The 24,734-nt window shown below is 39.5% G+C and overlaps 1 protein-coding gene across 2 annotated transcripts in view; it reads left to right on the forward strand.

The window, feature by feature from the left end:
• LOC126252002 (protein tumorous imaginal discs, mitochondrial-like) overlaps nucleotides 1-24,734 on the forward strand; it is a 124,049-nt gene that overhangs the window by 78,495 nt on the left and 20,820 nt on the right. For both annotated transcript variants that reach the window (XM_049952784.1, XM_049952785.1), the window contains exons 5-6: nucleotides 7,448-7,579; nucleotides 17,839-18,032. In XM_049952784.1, the coding sequence (XP_049808741.1) occupies nucleotides 7,448-7,579; nucleotides 17,839-18,032 (326 nt within the window). The remainder of the gene's footprint in view (nucleotides 1-7,447; nucleotides 7,580-17,838; nucleotides 18,033-24,734) is intronic.

A 24,734-nucleotide genomic window follows, 5' to 3' on the forward strand; every position in this document is an offset into this window, starting at 1 on the left:
TCAGCTGTAGAATGGAATGACAACAATGAAAATTTGTGCTGGACAGGACCTCGAAACTGGATTTCCCGCTTATCGCAAGCGGTTGCCTTATCATTTGGCTGTTTGTGCACGACTCACAGCCAGACCGAAACTTCCATATGTTGTCAACCATGCGTCTACACCTGTACTGGAATTTACATAATGGATGTATATGTACAGGTTGTAGACGCATGGTTGACGACATATGGGAGTTTTGGTCTGGCCGTGAGACTTGCACGGGTAGCCAAGTAGTAAAATGTTGCTTGCGATAAGCAGGAAATCTGGGTTCTAGTACCAGTCTGGCACAAATTTTCATTGTCGTCATTCCATTATACAGCTGATGGTTGTCTATATTCGCAGTAGGGAATACATTAAATGTACACTCCTGGAAATTGAAATAAGAACACCGTGAATTCATTGTCCCAGGAAGGGGAAACTTTATTGACACATTCCTGGGGTCAGATACATCACATGATCACACTGACAGAACCACAGGCACATAGACACAGGCAACAGAGCATGCACAATGTCGGCACTAGTACAGTGTATATCCACCTTTCGCAGCAATGCAGGCTGCTATTCTCCCATGGAGACGATCGTAGAGATGCTGGATGTAGTCCTGTGGAACGGCTTGCCATGCCATTTCCACCTGGCGCCTCAGTTGGACCAGCGTTCGTGCTGGACGTGCAGACCGCGTGAGACGACGCTTCATCCAGTCCCAAACATGCTCAATGGGGGACAGATCCGGAGATCTTGCTGGCCAGGGTAGTTGACTTACACCTTCTAGAGCACGTTGGGTGGCACGGGATACATGCGGACGTGCATTGTCCTGTTGGAACAGCAAGTTCCCTTGCCGGTCTAGGAATGGTAGAACGATGGGTTCGATGACGGTTTGGATGTACCGTGCACTATTCAGTGTCCCCTCGACGATCACCAGTGGTGTACGGCCAGTGTAGGAGATCGCTCCCCACACCATGATGCCGGGTGTTGGCCCTGTGTGCCTCGGTCGTATGCAGTCCTGATTGTGGCGCTCACCTGCACGGCGCCAAACACGCATACGACCATCATTGGCACCAAGGCAGAAGCGACTCTCATCGCTGAAGACGACACGTCTCCATTCGTCCCTCCATTCACGCCTGTCGCGACACCACTGGAGGCGGGCTGCACGATGTTGGGGCGTGAGCGGAAGACGGCCTAACGGTGTGCGGGACCGTAGCCCAGCTTCATGGAGACGGTTGCGAATGGTCCTCGCCGATACCCCAGGAGCAACAGTGTCCCTAATTTGCTGGGAAGTGGCGGTGCGGTCCCCTACGGCACTGCGTAGGATCCTACGGTCTTGGCGTGCATCCGTGCGTCGCTGCGGTCCGGTCCCAGGTCGACGGGCACGTGCACCTTCCGCCGACCACTGGCAACAACATCGATGTACTGTGGAGACCTCACGCCCCACGTGTTGAGCAATTCGGCGGTACGTCCACCCGGCCTCCCGCATGCCCACTATACGACCTCGCTCAAAGTCCGTCAACTGCACATACGGTTCACGTCCACGCTGTCGCGGCATGCTACCAGTGTTAAAGACTGCGATGGAGCTCCGTATGCCACGGCGAACTGGCTGACACTGACGGCGGCGGTGCACAAATGCTGCGCAGCTAGCGCCATTCGACGGCCAACACCGCGGTTCCTGGTGTGTCCGCTGTGCCGTGCGTGTGATCATTGCTTGTACTGCCCTCTCGCAGTGTCCGGAGCAAGTATGGTGGGTCTGACACACCGGTGTCAATGTGTTCTTTTTTCCATTTCCAGGAGTGTATTTCTTAACGTCTGTAGTCGCCACAGTGCCTTTTTGTTTTAACATGTGTGCATGTCCAGAGGAACTTTGCATCATAATTCAGAATAAAAGGCACTGCAATATCACAATAATTAAATTTTTCATACGTCAAAACAAATTAATGCCACTTTCATTGCACCAGAAACATTGTGTTCATAGTTTCTCTTAACTGAAAATGTTTAGATGCTGGTGGCCCGGCCCTTCCACATCCACATCTACATCTATGTGATTGCTCTGCTATTCACAATAAATTGCCTGGCAGAGGGTTCAGTTAACCACTTTCAAGATTTCTGTCTACCATTCCACTCTCGAACTGCACGCGGGAAAAACGAGCACTTAAATTTTTCTGTGCGAGCCCTGATTTCTCTTATTTTATCATGATGATCGTTTCTCCCTATGTAGATGGGTGCCAACAGAATGTTTTCTCAATCAGAGGAGAAAACTGGTGATTGAAATTTCATGAGAAGATCCCATCACAACAAAAAAGCCTTTGTTTTAATGATTGCCACTCTAGTTCACGTATCATGTCTGTGGCACTATCTCTCCTACTTCGCGATAATACAAAATGAGCTGCCCTTCTTTGTACTTTTCCGATGTCATCCATCAGTCCCATCTGATGCGGATCCCACACCGCACAGCAATATTCCAGAATAGGGCGGACAAGCGTGGTGTAAGCAGTCTCTTTAGTAGACCTGTTGCACCTTCTAAGTGTTCTGCCAGTGGATCACAGTCTTTGATTGGCTCTACCCACAACATTATGTGATCATTCCAGTTTAGGATATTTGTAATTGTAATCCCTAAGTATTTAGTTGAATTCACAGCCTTGAGGTTTGTGTGACTTATTGCGTAATCGAAATTTAGCGGATTTCGTTTAGTACTCATGTGAGTAACTTCACACTTTTCTTTATTCAGGGTCAATTGCCACTTTTCTCACCATACATATGTCTTATCTAAATCATTTTGTAATTCGTTTTGCTCATCTGATGACTTAAGAAGATGGTAAATGACAGCATCATCTGCAAACAATCTAAGACGGCTACTCAGATTGTCTCCTATGTCGTTAATATAGATCAGGAACAATAGAGATCCTATAACACTTCCTTGGGGAACACCGGATATTACTTCTGTTTTACTCGATGACTTTCCATCTATTACTATGAACGTTGACCTTTCTGACAGGAAATCACAAATCCAGTCGCACAACTGAGGCAATATTCCATAAGCATGCAGTTTGGTTAGAAGATGCTTTGAGGAACAGTGTCAAAAACCTTCTGGAAATCTAAAAATATGGAATCCATTTGACATCCCCTGCCAATAGCACTCATTACTTCATGAGTATAAAGAGCTGGTTGTGTTTCGCAAGAACGATATTTTCTGAATCCGTGCTGACTATGTGTCAAATCGTTTTCTTCGAGGTACTTCATAATGATCGAATACAGTATATGTTCCAAAACCCTACTACTAAACGATGTGAGTGATATGGGCCTGTAATTCAACGGATAACTCCTACTTCCCTTTTTAGGTATTGGTGTGACTTGAGCAATTTTCCAGTCTTTAGGTATGGATCTTTCTGTGAGTGAGTGGTTGTATATAATTGCTAAATATGGAGCTATTGTATCAGTGTATGCTGAGAGGAACCTGACTGGTATACATTCTGGTCCAGAAGCCTTGCTTTTATTAAGTGATTTAAGCTGCTTTGCGATACCGAGGATATCTATTTCTATGTTTCTCATCTTGGCAGTTGTTCTTGATTGGAATTCAGGAATATTTACTACTTCTTCTTTGGTGAAGGAGTTTCAGAAAATAGTGTTTAATAACTCTGCTTTAGTGGCACTGTAACCAGTGACTTCACTGTTGTCATTACGCAGTGAAGGTATTGATTGCGTCTTGCCACTGGTGTGCTTTATGTATGACCAGAATCTCTTTGAGTTTTCTGCCAGATTTCAAGATAGAATTTCTTTGTGGAAATTATTAAAAGCACCTTGCATTGAAGTACGTGCTATATTTCGAACTTCTGTAAAACTTTGCCAGTCTTGGAGATTTTGCGTTCTTTTAAATTTGGCATGCTTTTTTTTTTTGCTGTTTCTGCAACAGCAATCTGACCCGTTTTGTGTACCATGGGGGATCAGTACCGTCACTTATTAATTTATGTGGACTATATCTCTCAATTGCTGTTGATACTATCTCTCTGAAATCATTCCACATCTTTTGTAGGCTTACATAATCAGATCGGAAGGAGTGCAGACTGTGTCTTAAAAAGGCATTAATAGCATTTTTATCAACTTTTTTAAGTAGTATGCTTTGTGTTTCTTTTTTATGGTTGTAGGAGTTACGGTATTCAGCCTAGCAGCTGCTGCCTTGTGTTCGCTAATCCCTGTATTTGTCACGATACTCCCTATTTGCCCAGGATTATTTGTTGCTAAGAGGTCAAGTATGCTTTCACAACCATTTATGCTTTGAGTGGGCTCATGAACTAATTGTTTAAAATAATTTTCTGAGAAAGCATTCAGTACAATTTCGGATGACATTTTATGCCTGCTTTAAAGGTATAACTTTTCCAGCATATCGAGGGTAGATTAAAGTCACCACCGTCTATAATTGTATGAGTGGGGTACCTATTTGTAATGATACTCAAGTTTTCTGAGTGAGGTATCTATTTGAAATGAGACTCAAGTTTTCTTTGAACTGTTCAGCAACTATATCTTCTGAGTAGGGGGTCAGTAAAACGACCCAATTAATAGTTTAGTCCGACTGTCAAGTATAACTTCTGCCCATAGCGTTTCGCAGGAACTATCTACTTCAATTTCACTACAAGGCAAACTACTTCGGACAGCAATAAATACTCCACCACAATTGTATTTAATCTATCCTTTCTGAACACTATTAGATCCTTAGAAAAAATTTCTGCTGAACTTATTTCCAGCTTCAGTGCTTTCTATTAGGGCTTGGAGCTCTGGTTCTTTCTCAACACAGCTACGACAAATTACAACTACAATACCGATCGTTTCTACAACTAACTTGCTGTGTTTCACCTGCCCCCTTTTAGACGGACACCCTCTCTGTGGTTCCCTGAGGCCCTCTAACCTAAAAACAATTGACAGTTGCCGAACAGTGGCAAGAGAATAGTAACTACATTTTGTTTTGTTCTGAAGACATTGTCTATTCAAGATTGGCACATTTTTTTGGATCCTACCTCTTGTGTATGATCACAGTTTTCCATTTAACATTATATCAACAATTAAAAAGTGTAAATTTTACAGCTTTCACAGCTTATTTAAACTAATTTCATAATGATACAGTAAGCAATTTATGAAGGTGTACAGGTTGTTTATTGCCAGACTATTCTAGAAAATGGAATGGAAGAAGAGATTAATAATTATACAAAGTAACCTTGAACTTGGATGTAGTAGCACTGTCAATATTTTTGGACATTTACTGTTGTAATGGACCTCGACAGTTTGGATTTATTTAAGTATTACTTTTCTGAAAATTACAAATTTTATTTTGGATGAAAACTGTGACTTATAAATCCAAATAAGATGTACAGAAGACTGTTGTGTTTGTTTCATTGAAGAAAGTTAGTGTGGACAATCCAAATTATCTGTTAGTCTATTAAAGTACAGAAAAGAATATGTGCAGAACTTTTGACTTTTGAGTGAATTAAATGAAATAGTTAGTGATGATACAATTTATAATTGCAGATGTGCATATACAAAACTAATTTGTTTGTCTTCTCTGCAATCTCACTATTTTCTTCACATTGTGTATGCCATTACCAGCATTTGAAATGGAGTGAGGTCGTCTCTGTAAAATACACTTATCAGTAACCACTCTTGAATTTCTTATACGAGGGCAGTTCAATAAGTAATGCAACACATTTTTTTTCTGAAACAGGGGTTGTTTTATTCAGCATTGAAATACACCAGGTTATTCCCCAATCTTTTAGCTACACAACACTATTTTTCAACGTAATCTCCATTCAATGCTACGGCCTTACGCCACCTTGAAATGAGGGCCTGTATGCCTGCACGGTACCATTCCACTGGTCGATGTCGGAGCCAACGTCGTACTGCATCAATAACTTCTTCATCATCCGCGTAGTGCCTCCCACGGATTGCGTCCTTCATTGGGCCAAACATGTGGAAATCCGACGGTGCGAGATCGGGGCTGTAGGGTGCATGAGGAAGAACAGTCCACTGAAGTTTTGTGAGCTCCTCTCGGGTGCGAAGACTTGTGTGAGGTCTTGCGTTGTCATGAAGAAGGAGAAATTCGTTCTGATTTTTGTGCCTACGAACACGTTGAAGTCGTTTCTTCAATTTCTGAAGAGTAGCACAATACACTTCAGAGTTGATCGTTTGACCATGGGGAAGGACATTGAACAGAATAACCCCTTCAGCGTCCCAGAAGACTGTAACCATGACTTTACCGGCTGAGGGTATGGCTTTAAACTTTTTCTTGGTAGGGGAGTGGGTGTGGCGCCACTCCATTGATTGCCGTTTTGTTTCAGGTTCGAAGTGATGAACCCATGTTTCATCGCCTGTAACAATCTTTGACAAGAAATTGTCACCCTCAGCCCCATGACGAGCAAGCAATTCCGCACAGATGGTTCTCCTTTGCTCTTTATGGTGTTCGGTTAGACAACGAGGGACCCAGCGGGAACAAACCTTTGAATATCCCAACTGGTGAACAATTGTGACAGCACTACCAACAGAGATGTCAAGTTGAGCACTGAGTTGTTTGATGGTGATCCGTCGATCATCTCGAACGAGTGTGTTCGCACGCTCCGCCATTGCAGGAGTCACAGCTGTGCACGGCCGGCCCGCACGCGGGAGATCAGACAGTCTTGCTTGACCTTGCGGCGATGACGACACACGCTTTGCCCAACGACTCACCGTGCTTTTGTCCACTGCCAGATCACCGTAGACATTCTGCAAGCGCCTATGAATATCTGAGATGCCCTGGTTTTCCGCCAAAAGAAACTCGATCACTGCCCGTTGTTTGCAACGCACATCCGTTACAGACGCCATTTTAACAGCTCCGTACAGCGCTGCCACCTGTCGGAAGTCAATGAAACTATAAGAGACGAAGCGGGAATGTTTGAAAATATTCCACAAGAAATTTCCGGTTTTTTCAACCAAAATTGGCCGAGAAAAAAAAAGTGTTGCATTACTTATTGAACTGCCCTCGTAGAACCATATAATCACTATATTTGATGGGTTATTTCATGATGCATCATAATTTGTTAAGACATTTTAGACTTTCTTTTTTTAGGGGCCAGATTTAAGCGTTTTACTCATTTAAGTAAGAAAATTCTCCTAAAAAAATGTAAAATTAGAAGTAGACTAAATTTTTGGACAGTATTTGTCTTCGGGAGGTAAGATACCAGTACAGTAAATAGACAAACACATGAGGTATAAAAATTATAGTAACCTTCAGAACTGTTGTTCCCTTCCTCGGGGTTGAAAGAGGGGTAGGTTGAGGAACATTAGAACAGAAGGTTAGGTCAGTCAAACCCTTTTTATTTAGCAGCATATATGTTTGTTTTTTTCCAAGGTAAGATCTGCCATGAACAGTTGGTGCTTGTTTAATTTGATTGTGTTACTGCAGGACCATTTGTGATGCGATCAACTTGTCGGTACTGTCATGGTACGAGAATGCATATCAAATTTCCTTGCACAGAGTGTGAAGGGAAGGGAAGTACTGTGCAGAGGAAGAGGATAACAGTTCCTGTGCCTGCAGGTGAGCTTTTGCCATTAAATATAAGTATTATTGTGCATTTGATTTTACCTCACAGTTCTTATGCAGTCTTATTAATATTATTCTTGTCTGTAATAAAATGTAACTGATAATTCTCTTTCATGGGAGGAAGTTTTGTAGCTCTTCACTTCTTTGTGAAAGATTTTATCATTTCTGTGTCCTCTCAATTATCAGTTTTTCTGTTTATTGGCATTTTATCATGTCCGAATCTTAGCAGTTACTGTTTTGCAGCATGGATCACAGAAATGACTAGGTAACATGAGAGAGTTTGAGCACCATGATTAGATTAGATTTACTTTCATTCCAATTGGTTCGTAGTGAGGAGATCCTCCAGGATGTAGAACATGAAATATTCATATTGTTATTCCTGTTATCACTAATGAAAAATTAATGATTTTGCTGTCTAAGCAGCTGAATGATTGCTGTACCATATGTTGCATCCTTCAGCAGCTTCTGCTGGCTTGCTTTCCCTTCAGTGCATGAGGAAATATCCTGGCTCCTGATAGAGTCATAAATATTTGTAGCTTTTTTTCAGCTCTCAATTTCTTTTTATATAATACTAACTGAGTAACCAGTACTGCCGAAGTATGTATTTATTACAATCTTCTGTTGGTTCATGTTCTCCTCCCTCCTTTGTCCCTCTGCTCCTCCTCCCACTCTGTCCATCTCCTCCTGCCTTTCTCCCTGTCCATCTGCTTCTCTCCCCTCTCTCTGTCCACCATCGCCTCCCCTCCCCCCCCCCCCCACACCAAGTATCCATCTTCTCCTTGCCCCCACCCCCAATCCATCTCCTCCTCCTCATCTGCTCCCATCTTCACCAAGTTAAGACCCCTACTCCAATCGCAGGCTTGTGGTTCTTACTGCCACAGTATTTCTTTTCAGGTAGTATGTAAAGTGTGTCTCAAGTTTGGCTGAAATCGATCCTCCGGAGGTTTAGGAGGAGCTTTTTACCCCTGGATTTGACAGATTACGCAGATGTCACATATGTTTAACATATTTCACACATGTGCGTACACACATTTCATCTGTATCTGTAGCGAATTTTGGCCTGCAGTTTCATTTTCATATATCTCAGTCTTTATGACTTTGCGTTTCCTCAGCAATGTGTCTTACACTTACATAATCAGTGTATAGTTGGATACTGTCTGTGAAATGTGTTGGGAATAGTATTAATAGTAAAGAAATTAAAAAAATTAAAATGTAATGCATGATACGGCAGTTTTTCATGCATCTCAGTGTTTATGACATCATATTTCGTGAACTATTTGTCATACAGTGCCATAATTTTGCAAATAAATTCAGTGCTATTTGCAAAATGTATCATGGATACAGTTAGTAGTAAAGAAGTAACAAATTAAAACATTGTGCCTAATGTGTCAGTTTTACTGCATGAACAGTGAAAATGTATTAAGCAATAAACTTTTTTCCTTTCATCATTTTATGGGCATTGTTCAGCAAGGAAGAGGTTCATAAAAGTTTGAAATAATGTGTAAATTGTTGCACCTCCCTAAGTGTTCTCATTCTGAAATACTGGATGAAACTGGGTATTCACATGTCGTGAGTTATCTTTTTCACACCCACACCTTTGATGGGTACATAGTTTATACCTCCACAGCGATTCTTTCTGAACAATAAGTGGTATGTGTAGTAAATTAGGTTGAAATCACTCTAGTGATTTAGCAGATGTGGAACATACAAATGTAAATACATTTTTATAATATATATAAACAAAAATTGTTTACGCAAAATGTGCTGTTGTGTTTTCATCCTCAAAATCAGTTTTCATAGAAAACAGAAAACTTGAATTTATGGCTTATCAGCTTATGATTAGAACACTAGTGTAGAATCTGAATTTGCAATAACAGTAAACAAGGCTCAATATCAGAGAGGGGGCAGGAGTAGATGGACAGAGAAAGGAAGGGAGGAAATGGACACAGAGAGGGGGAAGGAGGAGGTGGACAGAGAGAGAGGGGGGGGGGGGGGGAGAGAAGGAGATTATGACAAATATCCAATTCCCATACATATTTAGCAATTGCAAAGTGTTGCTAGGGTTACTAGTTACTAATAGATAATGAATATCTGTGCGGTATTAGGTTCTCAGAGGGATTATTTCCATGTGTGAAAACCCCACCAAGCCATTTGTGAGAGCACTGCCTCACTTATTTTTTACACTTTTAAAAACAGTACTTTGAAACAGTTTAGCTATTGTAAAATATTTTATTTGTATTCTTTGTCAAAACATATTATTGCCAAAAACTATTATTGGTTTATTGTAACAAAATCGTGCTACAAGATTCAAATAAACCTTAAAGTTTTGTGAATGCTTCAATCTTGGACAACATTCCCTACTTGGGAATTACTGTTTGGTATTCTCATTGCCCTTCTTCTAACATGCAGCCATAAAATTCAGTACATTACATGGCTACCATTCGAATGTTTCATGTTATCAACCACATCCTTAGACTTGACTGTAAAGACTATGTGCTGGTGTGCACACAAAAACGGGAAACTGTTAAACCTCATTGTTGAGCCCAGAGATGCTTAACCAAGCTCTGTAAAATCTTGCAGAGTTTGTGTTTGTTCTCTTATTGAAAGAGATACATCTGTGATGTGACTGTAGTGAAGTTTATTATGGTTTTGTTCATGGGTGGTTGTCAAAGACAGAGCATTACTTGTAGCAGCATGCTTCTGACCATGTAATTCCTATTTAGGTACACTCTGTATATCAGTATTATTTCTCTCTACCAATGTGATAGTCACCACTATAAAATTTGCTTTTTTTCTCATTGTTTTGTGCATTGGTATATGACTATGTACAGCACATGTTTTAGAGTGTGTGTGTGTGTGTGTGTGTGTTTGGGGAAAGGGGGGGGGGTGAGATGAGAGGTCTTCTTGGAGTGCTTACCATTGATTTTAGTCAAATTTGACACACTTCTGTCAGTTGATCTTAATGTGTTCATCATTGTGACAGTATACAGGTTGTTCTAGTAGAAATGTACTATTTTCTGGGAGATGATAATACTGGTCATAATGTAAGACAGATTGATATCAATCTATTCATGAAAGTTGATATGCTATTGCGTACAAATTTCTGTTTATTCCCCACTTGCTTCCAACTAACAGATATTATGGCACATGCTTAACAATAGCAGCCTTTGTTTTGCTATAGGCGATGTCATTATCATGCAGCTGGTGGAAGTATGTTTTGTAGTAGAAATATGATGAATTATTTTGGATTGTGATAGGAGGGAACTTGTGGGCTACTGGACTAATTACACTTAATGACGCTGTGGCACAGATCGTACTCAATTTTGCAAAGTTGATGCTGTAAATGTGCCAATTGTGTGCGGCTTCTGGTAATGCACTCAAATTTCGTTATAACCCTACTGTCAGCACTTGATGAATTATTATGCTTTCTATATTGTATGGATAAGTTCAGGTGAACACTGCATGTGAAGAAGGGCAGTATCATTTCATTTGTCAGTATGTCCAATATCTGCATACAGAGCACTAAGCACAAATTTTGCTATTGGGTACAAACTGGTTATTTGATACCAGTGACACATTTTGGGGATGAAACTATTAAGAAAACTGTAATTGTCATTTCTGGTTTTCCAGAAAATAATTTTGTAGATACACATTTTAATTTGTCTTTTTCCATCACCGTGTAAAAGGACTTAGCCCGCATCTCATGGTCGTGCAGTAGCGTTCTCGCTTCCCACGCCCGGGTTCCCGGGTTCGATTCCCGGCGGGGTCAGGGATTTTCTCTGCCTCGTGATGGCTGGGTGTTGTGTGCTGTCCTTAGGTTAGTTAGGTTTAACTAGTTCTAAGTTCTAGGGGACTTATGACCACAGCAGTTGAGTCCCATAGTGCTCAGAGCCATTTTTTTTGTAAAAGGACTTAAGATATTAAAAGCTGCTGGTCTCATTATTTTGGATGAATGAGTGTAAGTGTAATACTTGTTTGCTTTATAAAAAAAACCTTTGTTCCTCAAGGGAATGTTACAGTGATCTTTGACATTCAACACGTTAGTTTCTGAAAGTTAAAAATATGTTTTAAGAAACTGGTGAACTTTTCTCAAGAAATTTGACATTTGATAATATCCATTTTACCAAAGAAATGTGCAAATATTGCTCACTTGAGTCCAGACAAATAAGGAGCATTGTATATTTTTTATATTCCAGCAGATAAATTTCAAGCAGTGCCAGTCAGTTGTTAATATGCTACTTGTCACACTTCTGGCAGTCTCATAGTACTGTGTTAATGCCTTAGCCTAGTTCTAGAATTCTCAGCCTCAGTTGCAACTATTTGTTTAGTAACTTCAATTCTACATCAGGGAAGTTTGATATTCTGACATTTATTAGATATGCTTAGTTGTTTGTAGGATTTTTGTTTATTACTACAACAGTGTGCTTAATGAGTACATAGTTTGCAAATTAAAAACTGATGTATTAAAATGATAGAGTGAAGCGAAAGTACCCAATCTGTGAACTAAATAATGTGTTTGTGAAGAACTAACAAACTCATTTTATGTTATTGTACTACTTATATAAGGCCAAAGGCAATGTTGGAGGAACAAAATATTTTTGCTGTCTACAGTGAGAAGTCCAATGGAGAAAGAAGCTCATTCTGTTTGTTGCTTAAAAAAGGGGGAACTAGTACATAAGCAATTCACAAAGATCATTGGTCTTGAATGAAAACCTCATGAACACTTCAACACTGCATCGTCTTGACAGCCAGTTCTAAGAATTGATGTATTTGACTAGTAAACATAAATTAATTTTCAGTCTACATAAAGGATTGAGGAATATCGTTTATAGAAATTAAGTGAAAATAAAAGTTGAAATGTGATGATTTATACCTTTGTTTCACTGTCGTCAGTTAATACAATCGTATTTGGGAAGTATGAAATGTGAAACCTCACCTTCTAACGTTTTCGGTCGACAAGAGACAGTGTGGTATTGGGTTGCAAGGCACACACGCTCTCAATTTAGTTGTTGTGTGTAGCCGATCCTCTTCTCTGGGTAGTCATCTACGTCGATCTACCACAAGCTTCTTCTTCAAAGTCTATAGTGGGTTAACGAAATTTATTAAAATACTTCTCTATCCTTGAAATAATTTTGGTACTCGTATAATATTTTTCAGTTCCATCACTTTATATTTTCAACTTTCACAGATAATAACTTCTGCAAGCTATTTTATTCCTTACACATTAGACTCGTTTACACATATTCATACATGTGTCTTGTTTCCTTCATAGCCATTACATAAAATAATTTAAAAGTCTCTAGTCTCAAGCGAGTCCAATACATGAATGTGCATAGCACTCTATATTCAGCTGTTCAATAGTCTTTTTTACAATCACCACAGACACTAACACATCAAAGAACACGACAAAATTATTCTTTGAGTTCTCCTCACGTCTTCTGTGGCGCTGGAGGCAAACACTTGTCGTTGTCAGTGACTCGCCCCTTTTACAGTCTTGTAATAACAAACTTCCGACCTGCATGTAGAAACAGGTGGATCGGTAGAAACGTTCTCACTCTCCTGCACTCATACTTAAAATAACGGGTGTTTGAGACAGTTGAAGGCTGGGTGTCTCTAGAATTTACACCGAAATTCTTGAGGCACTACATCATCTCCATTTAGATTGAGGCTTTCTGTGATTTCCCAAAGTGGTTGGAATGGTATCTTTGATCAGGTCAAGCCAATACCATTCCCATCTTTGTCATCTGTGCACATGCTCCATCTCTAATGACTGCACATTTGATGAGACATTAAACTCTAATCCTCCCATTCATTATCACCAATTCTTGTCTAACATTGTTAGTGGTGACAAAAATAAGATGCTTTTGACAACATGAAGGGAGTGGAGATTGGGGTGTGAAGTGTGTTTAAATGGCTGATGATAAAACGTTGCCTTTAGTATCAATATTTGATTGTGAATCTAGGTCTGACACAATTTTAACCTGGCAGTAAGTTTCACAGCAGTTAACACTAGATTGCAGATTGTGCTTTAGCTTTTTTTATTGTCATCTACATCTACATATTACCGTATTTACTCGAATCTAAGCCGCACTCGAATTAAAGCTGCACCTGAAAAATGAGACTCGAAATCAAGGAAAAAAAATTTTCCCGAATCTAAGCCGCACCTGAAATCTAATACTCGAAATTCAAGGGGAGAGAAAAGTTTTAGGCCGCACCTCCAAATCGAAACAAAGTTGGTCCATTGTAATATGAGACACAATTTAGGTCAAATGAATGACGATACAGCTACAGTAGTTTGGTTCGAGTCGTAAGGTTAGCAGTTAATCTCTACCAGTTAACCTTTGCTATGCGTCAGGTGCTCCATCCGTATTTATACGGGTACCCTTACTTTTTCACGTGCTTCGTCTGGTTTTAATCGATTGCTTATTTTTCTTTGATCTGATAAGTGCCGTTCTCTTTGTTGTAGGTGTTTTCGTCACTCTAAGCTGAAAATGCATTATTTTAATGTGTCATGCATTGTTTGTCACATTCTGATAATGAGTGTTTACGGCATGGCTTGCTTTTGAGCGCAAAAAAGAGGAATCGTCTCATTAGCGAAATAATGGCAAAAGACTACTATTTGTTGTCACTTACACTGCTGCTTTCTTTGATAATGATCAACAAGAATCAAATAATAGACTGCGTATGATAGAAGATGTTCTTAACGAGAGTTTAGCGAAAATTTTTCTCTGTTTGAAAATCTTTGCAGACGCCTCTTTAGTACATTACATTCTGCACAGAAATTAGTCATCTTAGATTTAAAAATCTACTCAACTGCCGTGCTTCATTTCTGACTGTATCACTATTAGGCATAAAAATAATACGAATATAAACATGACATGATATGTATATTCTTCCGCATTTGCTGTAGTCTCACTCTAGTTTTGTAGTTTATTAGGCAGACAGGATTTAAATGAGATAGCAGCAAACACGAAAGAATACATGGCAAAGTGTTTATATTCGTATTATGGTGAAGAGAATACTGCATGTGATTCACAATTTAGAAAAGTTCCTATTAGCAACCATCTCTTCTCACAGGTAGGAAAAAATGAAATGCTGCTTCATTCAAAGATGAACAATACGGAATTTGTATTTACTTCGTTGGATAATGTATGAAAATGCAGTGGTCGAAACTCGGGGCGGAGAAATAATCTCGTTTTCCACCTTTTTTAAATTTATTTACTGACGCAGAGGTTTTGGCGCCAGTATTTATCTTCGTGCCCGCAAAGCATGCCAGTGTAGCGCTACATATATTCGACAGCAGAAGTTAGTTGTGGCGGCACCTACCAACATTTTTCAGAACTTCCACTTACTTTGCACTCAATTCTAAGCCGCAGGCGGGTTTTTTTATTACAAAAACCGGAAAAAAGTGCGGCTTAGATTCGAGTAAATATGGTACTCTGCAATTCACATTTAAGTGCTTGGCAGAGGGTTCATCGAACCACAAACATACTATCTCTCTACCATTCCACTCCCGAACAGTGCGTGGGAAAAACTAACACCTAAACCTTTCTGTTCGAGCTCTGATTTCTCTTATTTTATTTTTATGATCATTCCTACCTATATAGGTTGGGCTCAACAAAATATTTTCGCATTCGGAAGAGAAAGTTGGTGACTGAAATTCTGTAAATAGATCTCGCTGCGACGAAAAACGTCTTTGCTTAAATGACTTCCATCCCAACTCGCGTATCATATCTGCCACACTCTCTCCCCTATTACGTGATAATACAAAACGAGCTGCCCTTTTTTGCACCCTTTCGATGTCCTCCGTCAATCCCACCTGGTAAGGATCCCACACCGCGCAGCAATATTCTAACAGAGGACGAACAAGTGTAGTGTAAGCTGTCTCTTTAGTGGACTTGTTGCATCTTCTAAGTGTCCTGCCAATGAAATGCAACCTTTGGCTTGCCTTCCCCACAATATTATCTATGTGGTCTTTCCAACTGAAGTTGTTCGTAATTTTAACACCCAGGTATTTAGTTGAATTGACAGCCTTGAGAATTGTACTATTTATCGAGTAATCGAATTCCAACGGATTTCTTTTGGAACTCATTTGGATCACCTCACACTTTCCGTTATTTAGCGTCAACTGCCACCTGCCGCACCATACAGCAATCTTTTTCTAAATCGCTTTGGAACTGATACTGGTCTTCGGATGACCTTACTAGACGGTAAATTACAGCATCATCTGCGAACAACCTAAGGAACTGCTCAGATTGTCACCCAGGTCATTTATATAGATCAGGAACAGCAGAGGTCCCAGGACGCTTCCCTGGGGAACACCTGATATCACTTCAGTTTTACTCGATGATTTGCCGTCTATTACTACGAACTGCGACCTTCCTGACAGGAAATCATGAATCCAGTAGCACAACTGAGACGATACCCCACAGGCCCGCAGCTTGATTAGAAGTCGCTTGTGAGGAACGGTGTCAAAAGCTTTCCGGAAATCTATAAAAACGGAATCAACTTGAGATCCCCTGTCGATAGCGGCCATTACTTCGTCAGTGTTTAATAGTAACTATTTAGCAGCACGGCATCAGTTGCCACTTCCCATTCAGCGGACATAATCAAACGCTTTGAAAAAAGAAAGGAATTGCAGCATCAGTGTTCCATTAAACTTATTTATGTACCTACTGTATATCTAAATAATTTTATTGCTGATTTAATACAAGTGTGCACTGCCACATCAATATTGTTTCAGATTATTAATTTAGACAAACAAAAAGCTCAAGATTTTCACCAGTTTCTTGTGAAATCTGTATATTATTATTTATTGCTACCTTCCCTTACGATTTTGCGGTCTTGAAGCTTTTCAGTTAGACTGTCAGGTCTAATTGCCCATCATCATTTTAATTATCATCTTACTGTTGATATTAAATTCTGCAGCTAATTGTGTACTGTTTCATTCACATAGTTTTTACTGTTAGTTATTAGTATTCAGTATTTGATTTAATTTAGTAGTATGACTCATTGCATGGTGCAAGCTCTTCTTGTTGAAGCAGATAAAGCTCACCACTCTTATTTCCTTAAGTACAACAGGATTTCATGCACACTTCTGTATACAACAGGTTTTCTTGTCATTGATATACAGCCTTACAGTTCAAGATGTGCAACAGAACTCTACTGTACTTCTCAATGAATATCAATCTTATACAATGTAATGAAGAAAAGGTCATCTTACACAGTTTATTCCAAGGGTCCCTCTTTTAACTCTATGTAAGTAACCACATGTTGAAAAAATCAGTTTCAAGAAATATTGTCTAAGTTGGCAAATATAAGGACACTTTGATAATCCTCTTAATTTATGTTACACAAATTTGACTTAGCCTTTATCATTTAGATCGTATGTCCCCTCAGATTAGGTTTGTATTATGTAGTATAGGCTAATGCAGTGATGTAATTTTAGGTGACACCTAGTGTCCGCGTATAGCCAACTCCTCTCAGATAGCACCAGGGAGACTTTTAAGCGTAACATTCCATTTTGGACAGACCAATATCAACAGTATGACATGCTTCATCCCATGGAATAGTACGGAGCTGGTTGGAATTTAACACACAGTGGCTCAGAGTATGGTGGTCAGAATTCTTATGTCGCCATAATTCCCTTCCTTGCTGTTTAGATTCTGGTTGCTATGGATTTGAGAGAAATATTTAACAGTTTTTCACTGTAAATGTTAGTGTTTAACATATTTATTTTCAGGTAATATATATTGCTTTGTGTTTTTGCGGTACATATGTTTCTTGAAGGTTAAGAATAATGTCAGTGCTGTTTGGTAACTTTTTTAAAAAACACTCTGCTAGAGGTGTAACAGGAGTGAAAGAACAGCTGTTTCTAAGTAACCAATGATTTTCAGACAGATGACAAATTGCGTAGCACTGAATTTATTATTATAATGTCTCATGTCCCAAAAAAACAACCATTTAAAAGTTTTTGATTTCACCCCTTAACACATGTTATTTCTTTTATCACCTTCTATTGATTACCTCAGACTATCTTCATATTGCCATGGGTAGCAGTAAACTTGCATTGGTCTTATTTTTAATTTTAGAGTGTGATTTGTGCCTGCCCCTTGTTCCACGATTTTTTATATCAGATTTTATACACACTAATTTGTGTTGCTTGATTCATGCTCATGTTGCATTGCAGTGTATAAGAATGTGTTAATTGTGACTAAACCACATGTCATTATGGGATGTGTCTTATGTTTTAGGTGTTGAACATGGACAAACAGTACGAATGAATGTAGGTAACAAGGAATTATTTATAACATTTAGGGTAGAAAAATCTGATTATTTTCGAAGAGATGGTGCTGATGTCCATACAGATGCTACTATTTCCTTGGCACAAGCTGTACTTGGTGGTACTGTGCGTGTACAGGGTGTGTATGAAGATCACACTATTCAGGTGAGCTAATTTAATTTTCAAGTTTTGAACAACTTTGTCATCTGTGGTGGGTGGTGGGTGGTGGTTACACACTGAGGTGACAAACATCATGGGAGAGCGTTATGCACATATACAGATGGTGGTAGTCTCACACACACAAGGTATAAAAGGGCAGTGTATTGGTGTTTACTCAGGTGATTCATTTGAAAATGTTTCTGAGTTGATTATGGTCATGTAGTGGGAATTGATGGCCTTTTAATGTGGAATGGTAGTTGGAGCTAGACAAATGGTACAGTCCATTTCAGAAACCATTAGGGAATCCAATATTCTGCGATCCACAGTGTCAGGAGTGCGCCAAGAATTCCAAATTTCAGGAATTACCTGTCACGACAGAGAACACAGTGGCTGACGGGCCTCACTTAACATCTGAGAGCCGCGATGTTTGCTTAGGGTTGTCAATGCTAATAGACAAGCAACACTGCATAAAATAACCCAAGAAATCAATGTGGAATATACAGTGAACACACCTGTTACGACAGTGTAACAAAATTTGTGTTAATGGGCTATGGGAGCAGACAATCCATGCGAGTGCCTTTGCTAATAGCAAATCACCTGCAGTGTATCTCCTGGGCATGTGACCATATCAGTTAGGCAGCAGATGACTGAAAAACCATGGTCTGGTCAGACGAATCCCAGTTTCAGTTGGTGGAGCTGATGGTAGGGTTAGAGTGTGGTGCAGATCTCATAAAGCCATGGACCCAAGTTGTAAACAAGGCTCTGTGCCAACTGGTGGTGGCTCCGTAATGGTGTGAGTCTTGTTTACATTGAATGAACTGGGTCTTCTGGTCCAACTGAACCTATCATTGACTGGAAATGGTTATGTCTGGCTAGTTGGAGACTGACTGAAGCTATTCATGGACTTCATTATGGCTGACAGTGCCCCATGTCACTGGGCCACAGTTGTTCACGTTTGCTTTGAAGAACATTCTGCATAATTCAGGTGAATGATATGGCCACGCAGATCACTGGACATGAATCCCATTGAACATTTATGGAGCATAATCGAGAGGTCAGTTTGTGCACAAAATCCTGCACCGGCCGCAGTTTCACATTTATGGATGGCTGTAGCGGCAGCGTGGCTCAATATTTCTGTGAGGTATTTCCAATGACTTGTTGATTCCATGCCACGTCAAGTTGCTGCACTATGCCAGGCTAAAGGAGGTCTGACATGATAATAGGAGGTGTCCTGTGATGTTTGTCACCTCACTGTATACCTTCCATTTGCCTCTCTACGTGCTTCCTCTTGCCCTTTCCACCCCTCCTTTCTTTTTAATTTCATTACAGTCACAACCATGTCTTCTGCTGAAGTCTTTTCCTTGTCCGTTTATTTGTACGAGGGCCGTTCAGAAAGTAACCTCCGGTTGATTTAAAAAAATACACCAAGTTAAATAAAAATATTTTAATATATACATCTTACAACTACATCTTTGCACTATTTTTCTACATAGTCTCCATAGCGATTGAGGCACTTATCGTATCTCTTCACAAGCTTTGAAATTCCTTCTGCATAAAAATCACCCGCTTGTGCCTGGAGCCAGCCTGTGACCGCATCTTTGAGCTCTTCGTCGTCATCAAACCGCTGTGACCCGAGCCATTTCTTCAAATGCATGAAGAGGTGATAATCACTTGGCGCCAGGTCTGGGCTGTAAGGTGGATGGTTGATAACGTCCCACTTGAAGGACTCAAGAAGGGCCGTTGTTCTGCGAGCAGAGTGAGGTCGGGCGTTATCATGCAAAAAAACGATACCGGAAGTCAGCATACCACGGCGTTTGTTCTGTATAGCCCGTTGTAACTTTTTTTTATTGTTTCACAGTACACGTCTTGATTAATGGTCGTACCACGTTCCATGAATTCAACCAACAACACCCCTTTGGCATCCCAAAACACCGTTGCCATCAGTTTTCTGGCAGAAAAATCTTGCGAGGCTTTTCTTGGTTTGGTAGGCGAATTTGAATGTGCCCACATCTTTGATTGTTCTTTTGTCTCAGGGTTCACGTACTTAATCCAGGTTTTGTCACCGGTCACGATTCTGTTTAACAATGGTTCTCCTTCGTCCTCATAACGTGACAGAAAGTCTAATGCAGAGGCCATTCTTTGAGTTTTGTGGTGGTCGGTAAGAATTTTGGGCACACATCGTGCACAGAACTTACGGTAACCCAATCTTGCTGTCACTATCTCGTACAAGAGAGTCTTAGAAATCTGTGGAAAACCAGTAGACAACTCCGACATTGAGAAACGTCGATTTTCACGAACTTTTGCATCAACTGTCTGAACGAGTTCGTCAGTCACCAATGATGGTCTACCACTCCTCTCTTCATCATGAACGTTTTCTCGTCCACTTTTAAATAAACGTACCCATTCACGGACAACTCCTTCACTCATAACTCTTGGTCCGTACACGGCACAAAGCTCACGATGAATAGCTGCTGCAGAATATCCTTTGGCTGTAAAAAACCTTATGACAGCACGCACTTCACATTTGGCGGGGTTTTCTATTGCAGCACACATTTCAAACTGCCACAAAAACTAAACTAGCGCAGGTACGACGTTCACTCGACCACGGCTTGATGCCGACTGACCTGTTGAGTGCGTGAACGCACAGATGGCGTCGCTACTCCCCCCACAACCCGCACTGTGACCAATCGGAGGTTACTTTCTGAACCGCCCTCGTATTACTGTACTATCTCCACTAGCTATCCTGTCGTGTTTCTCCACTGTTCACTAAGCAATCATCAGTTTTTGAACAGTTTTCACATTCAAAGTCAGTGTCTCATTACCATTAGTAATAGCTGGTGACACTCATTGATTGTAATTTTGCCTTTCCAGAGAATTTGGTAGGTTGGCTCAGAAAAGCATATATTAGAAGCACTCCAAGCCACTTTTACTGTTCTGTAACTTTTTCTCCCTATACACGTGGCCATCCTCACCTATCCTAAGTTTGTTTCATTTTTTAGGTGCTGATGCTCTAATTTAAACTTCAATTGATTTTAAGGCTTGCTTTCAAATTTACTTTATTTTCTTCTCCTATTCATTGTTTATCATAACTAGAGGCAAAATGTACGATCTCATCAGCAAAACAAGTCAGAAAAAAAATATTAATAAATACTCAAGATGCAAAAGGGATGTTCACCTTTGTGGTACCTAAGATGAAATAAGTGACACAAGGTAAACAGTCATAAGTGAAAAACATTGGTTCTCTAGCCGTCAGAGCTGTTTAAAATGCATTCATTCTGTGAAAGGGAAATTTACAAAATAAGAAAAAATAACATGTACCTGACATACAGCAAGCAAGTTCCACAGAAGATTTTGGGATCAAGACACAGATCACACAGGACAGATGGAGAAGTAATTATATTTCGTTCTGTAGAAGCAACTAGAAAGTAAGTCACTCCTGCTCAGTAAAAATGTTATTTATTTTCTGACACAGTCGCAATTATCTTTAGAGATAATCGGTTTCGACCATCTCAAATGGCCATCTTCAGATCTAAAAATTAAAATTAAATCCTCTATGTAGTTTAACATGTTACATGTAAAATACGAGGTGTTCAAAAAGTCTCTCCACAGTGCCGTATGATTGTTCACCTGCCTGGGTTACTTCCCTTCAAGTGGACTCTCCCAACATTCCACTGTTTCGTTTATCTCAGCCAGCATCAGTAGTATCGTTGGTGTGTGTCGTTACGCGTTGATGTGAATGTTTAAGTTTAGTTCCTATGTTTGTTTGTTTTGTTTTTGTCACTGTTAAAATGCTAGCCATTGAAGAACATGTTTTTAGTTGAAATTTCATTCAACAAAATGGAAGGGATATTCTTAATGAAACGTTTTTCACTGATGAGGCTTGGTTTCATTTATCCAGGTACATGAACTCACAAAATTCTTGTATATGGAGTATTGCAAATCCATTGTGTATTCATGAGGAACCACTTCATTCTGTGAAAATAGGAGTTTGGATTGCAATTTCTAGACATCCGATTGTGGGTCCCATATTTTTCAACGAAACAATAAACGCACAACGATACTGCAGTGATATTCTGTACCCATTCATCGGAGAACTTAAGTTAATTGAAATACTGAACCATTATTTTTTGGTGATCACGTAATTTCACAGGGACTTTGACCTCCACGATCGCCTGACCTAACACCACCTGACTTTTTCTTATGTGGTGCAGCGAAAGCAGCTGTCTGTAAAAACCGTCCAGAATCCATCGATGAATTGAAAACTGCAATATCCACTTTCACTGCTTCTGTTACAGAAGAAATGTTACAGCTTGTGTTTGGAAAGATGATTAGACGAATTGAATTGTGTATTCAACAACAGGGGAGACACTTTCAACTTTTAATGTAAAAATTTGTAAGTAAAAATGAATATTCAATAAATTAATAACTTGTATTTCACTGAGTTTCATTTCGGTATATTCACTGCAGCGTACGGCACGCACGGCTAACAATCGTACGGCACTGCGGAGAGACTTTTTGAACACCACGTACAATTAGTACTATAAAATAATGAAAAACAATGAAATAATAAAATTCTCATATCCGGTAACTTCACAGGAAGGTCATGCATTTTCATTAACATGAAAGTATTCTGCAATATTTCCTATAGTAAAATTCAGAAATTAAAACCAAAATATCACTTTTGTAACCACCACCAGAAAGTGGATAGTGGATGGATTTTTATTTTTCGATTCTACTATATAAAATGAAATCCTTCCTGACTCTGTTTCAGTTTCCACTTTAAAACTGAATTACTCGCAAACTAGCTCACACACATACCACCATGCCAAAAGTCTTGCACATGACTGACATGAATTTCAACTTAATAATGCCAACGTAACGGTTGCGCAATCACAGTGTGCTTGACTTTTGAAATGACCCTCGTAGTTGACACTGCAGAAATTAAAAAAAAAAAAAAAAAACTGTCAATATACATTGCTGTAATCACATGCTTGAGATGGTGAACTTGCAGTTTCAAATTGCTCAGCATTTATAAAAATTGTAGAAGGCAGATGATCTTGAATCAGCACAAAAAATGAACTCTGAAATCTTGTGTTGTAGAATTGTTAATTTCATATTACTTGACTGTGAACTAGGATCAGCTTATGTTAATAAAATTTTGCAGGTCACATAAAGTTCATTTGCAGGAGTCAGTCCACAACCACGTGACACTACAAAGAATAGATTTCATTTTGTGCAAATACAAATTGAAAAGAAGTAAATAATAAAGAAATTGTTGATAAAACTCTCTCTCACTGCTGAAGTTTTAAATATTTTTTTCAGTCTGTAATGTTAGGTTAACAAGAATATTGATGTTATAAGTAATGAGTGCAGTTAATAATTGCTTAAAAAAAAAGAAAGAAAGAAAAACAAATAATAAATATGAAAATGTTTAAAACCATTTTGTAGATGGTTAGCTGTAGAGTAAAGTAGGGAGGTTCCAACATAATAAATGAAAAGCACAAGTTTCCTTTTGTTCTACAATATTACTTTTATTGTTAACCGGTTTTCGGCTTACAAGGCCATCTTCAGATATTTACCAAGAACCAACAGAAGATTCTGTTAACATAAATTCCAACATGTATCAAAATTTCTATGATAATGCCACGCACATTAGTGAAAAAACCAGTAAGCATATGTGAATCAATTAGCAAAGTTATAACTAAATGTAGTATGACTCTGTGGATTCATAGTTCAGAAATTCAATCCCAGGTAAGCCCTAAGACTTCTACCCGCTGCCTTGGGCAACGTTTGTTAATGTGCTAAATGCTGAATTGTATTGTGGTTTGGAATCCACATTACAATGTAGGTGCTCTATATATCTGGATGGGTAAGTACGTTCAAAGGTCTGAATAAGGCAAGGGTATGCCACATCCAAAAGGATCATGCTGATCAAATCACTGTTATGGTCAAATCAATCTTTAGGTTGAAGAGAGCTCTACCTAAGCAAATGATAGAAATCTATACCACTGCCACTCTCAGCATTGATACTTTCTTTAGTGTTGCATAATAATGACTTTAAAAGCTGTGAACTATTGAAAATTTTGTCCACACAGAAAGCTACCTAAATCTGTGGTCAATGATGTGTGTATGTATGTTTCGTCATATTCAGCAAGCTTCTGAAAGGTGGACACTATATCACGGTTGTCTACAGTTTGTGTTCACAGTCAAATTGTCTGTGCCACTTAACAGCTGTCTCCAGATGGCTAGGATTATCATCTTCCAAACAGTTCACTCTCTCGTCTCGAAGATTTTGATTATTTAGAAACCACATTGCTTGAATACACAATTCATGTTTTCGTAACATTCTAAGTAACTGTGGTGGAGAGCGTGCTGTGGTCAAGAGTCTTTAAGTGTTGAGAATCATATTGTTTCTTTTCATTTACTTTACAGATATCTGTTTTGATGTTGTTTGACTGTGGAGAAGTTTCTTGAAGTTAGAGAAGTTTCTTCTACTTATTTTCCTTCTCCTCCACAACAAAAAACTTCCAGTAAAAAATACAGTGTATCTGTTATGGTGTACCATTGATATCTGCAGTTGAAACATGATAATTGTGTCTGTTTTGTGTCTGAGATTTGATTGAATGCTGCCAATGACTCAAAAGAAATGCAACAATGCTGGACCACCAGTCAGGATCTGTCAACAGTGGATTGCTGAGTGCAAACACA

Source organism: Schistocerca nitens, chromosome 4, assembly GCF_023898315.1.
Source record: "Schistocerca nitens isolate TAMUIC-IGC-003100 chromosome 4, iqSchNite1.1, whole genome shotgun sequence".
Taxonomy (NCBI): Eukaryota; Metazoa; Arthropoda; class Insecta; order Orthoptera; family Acrididae; genus Schistocerca; species Schistocerca nitens.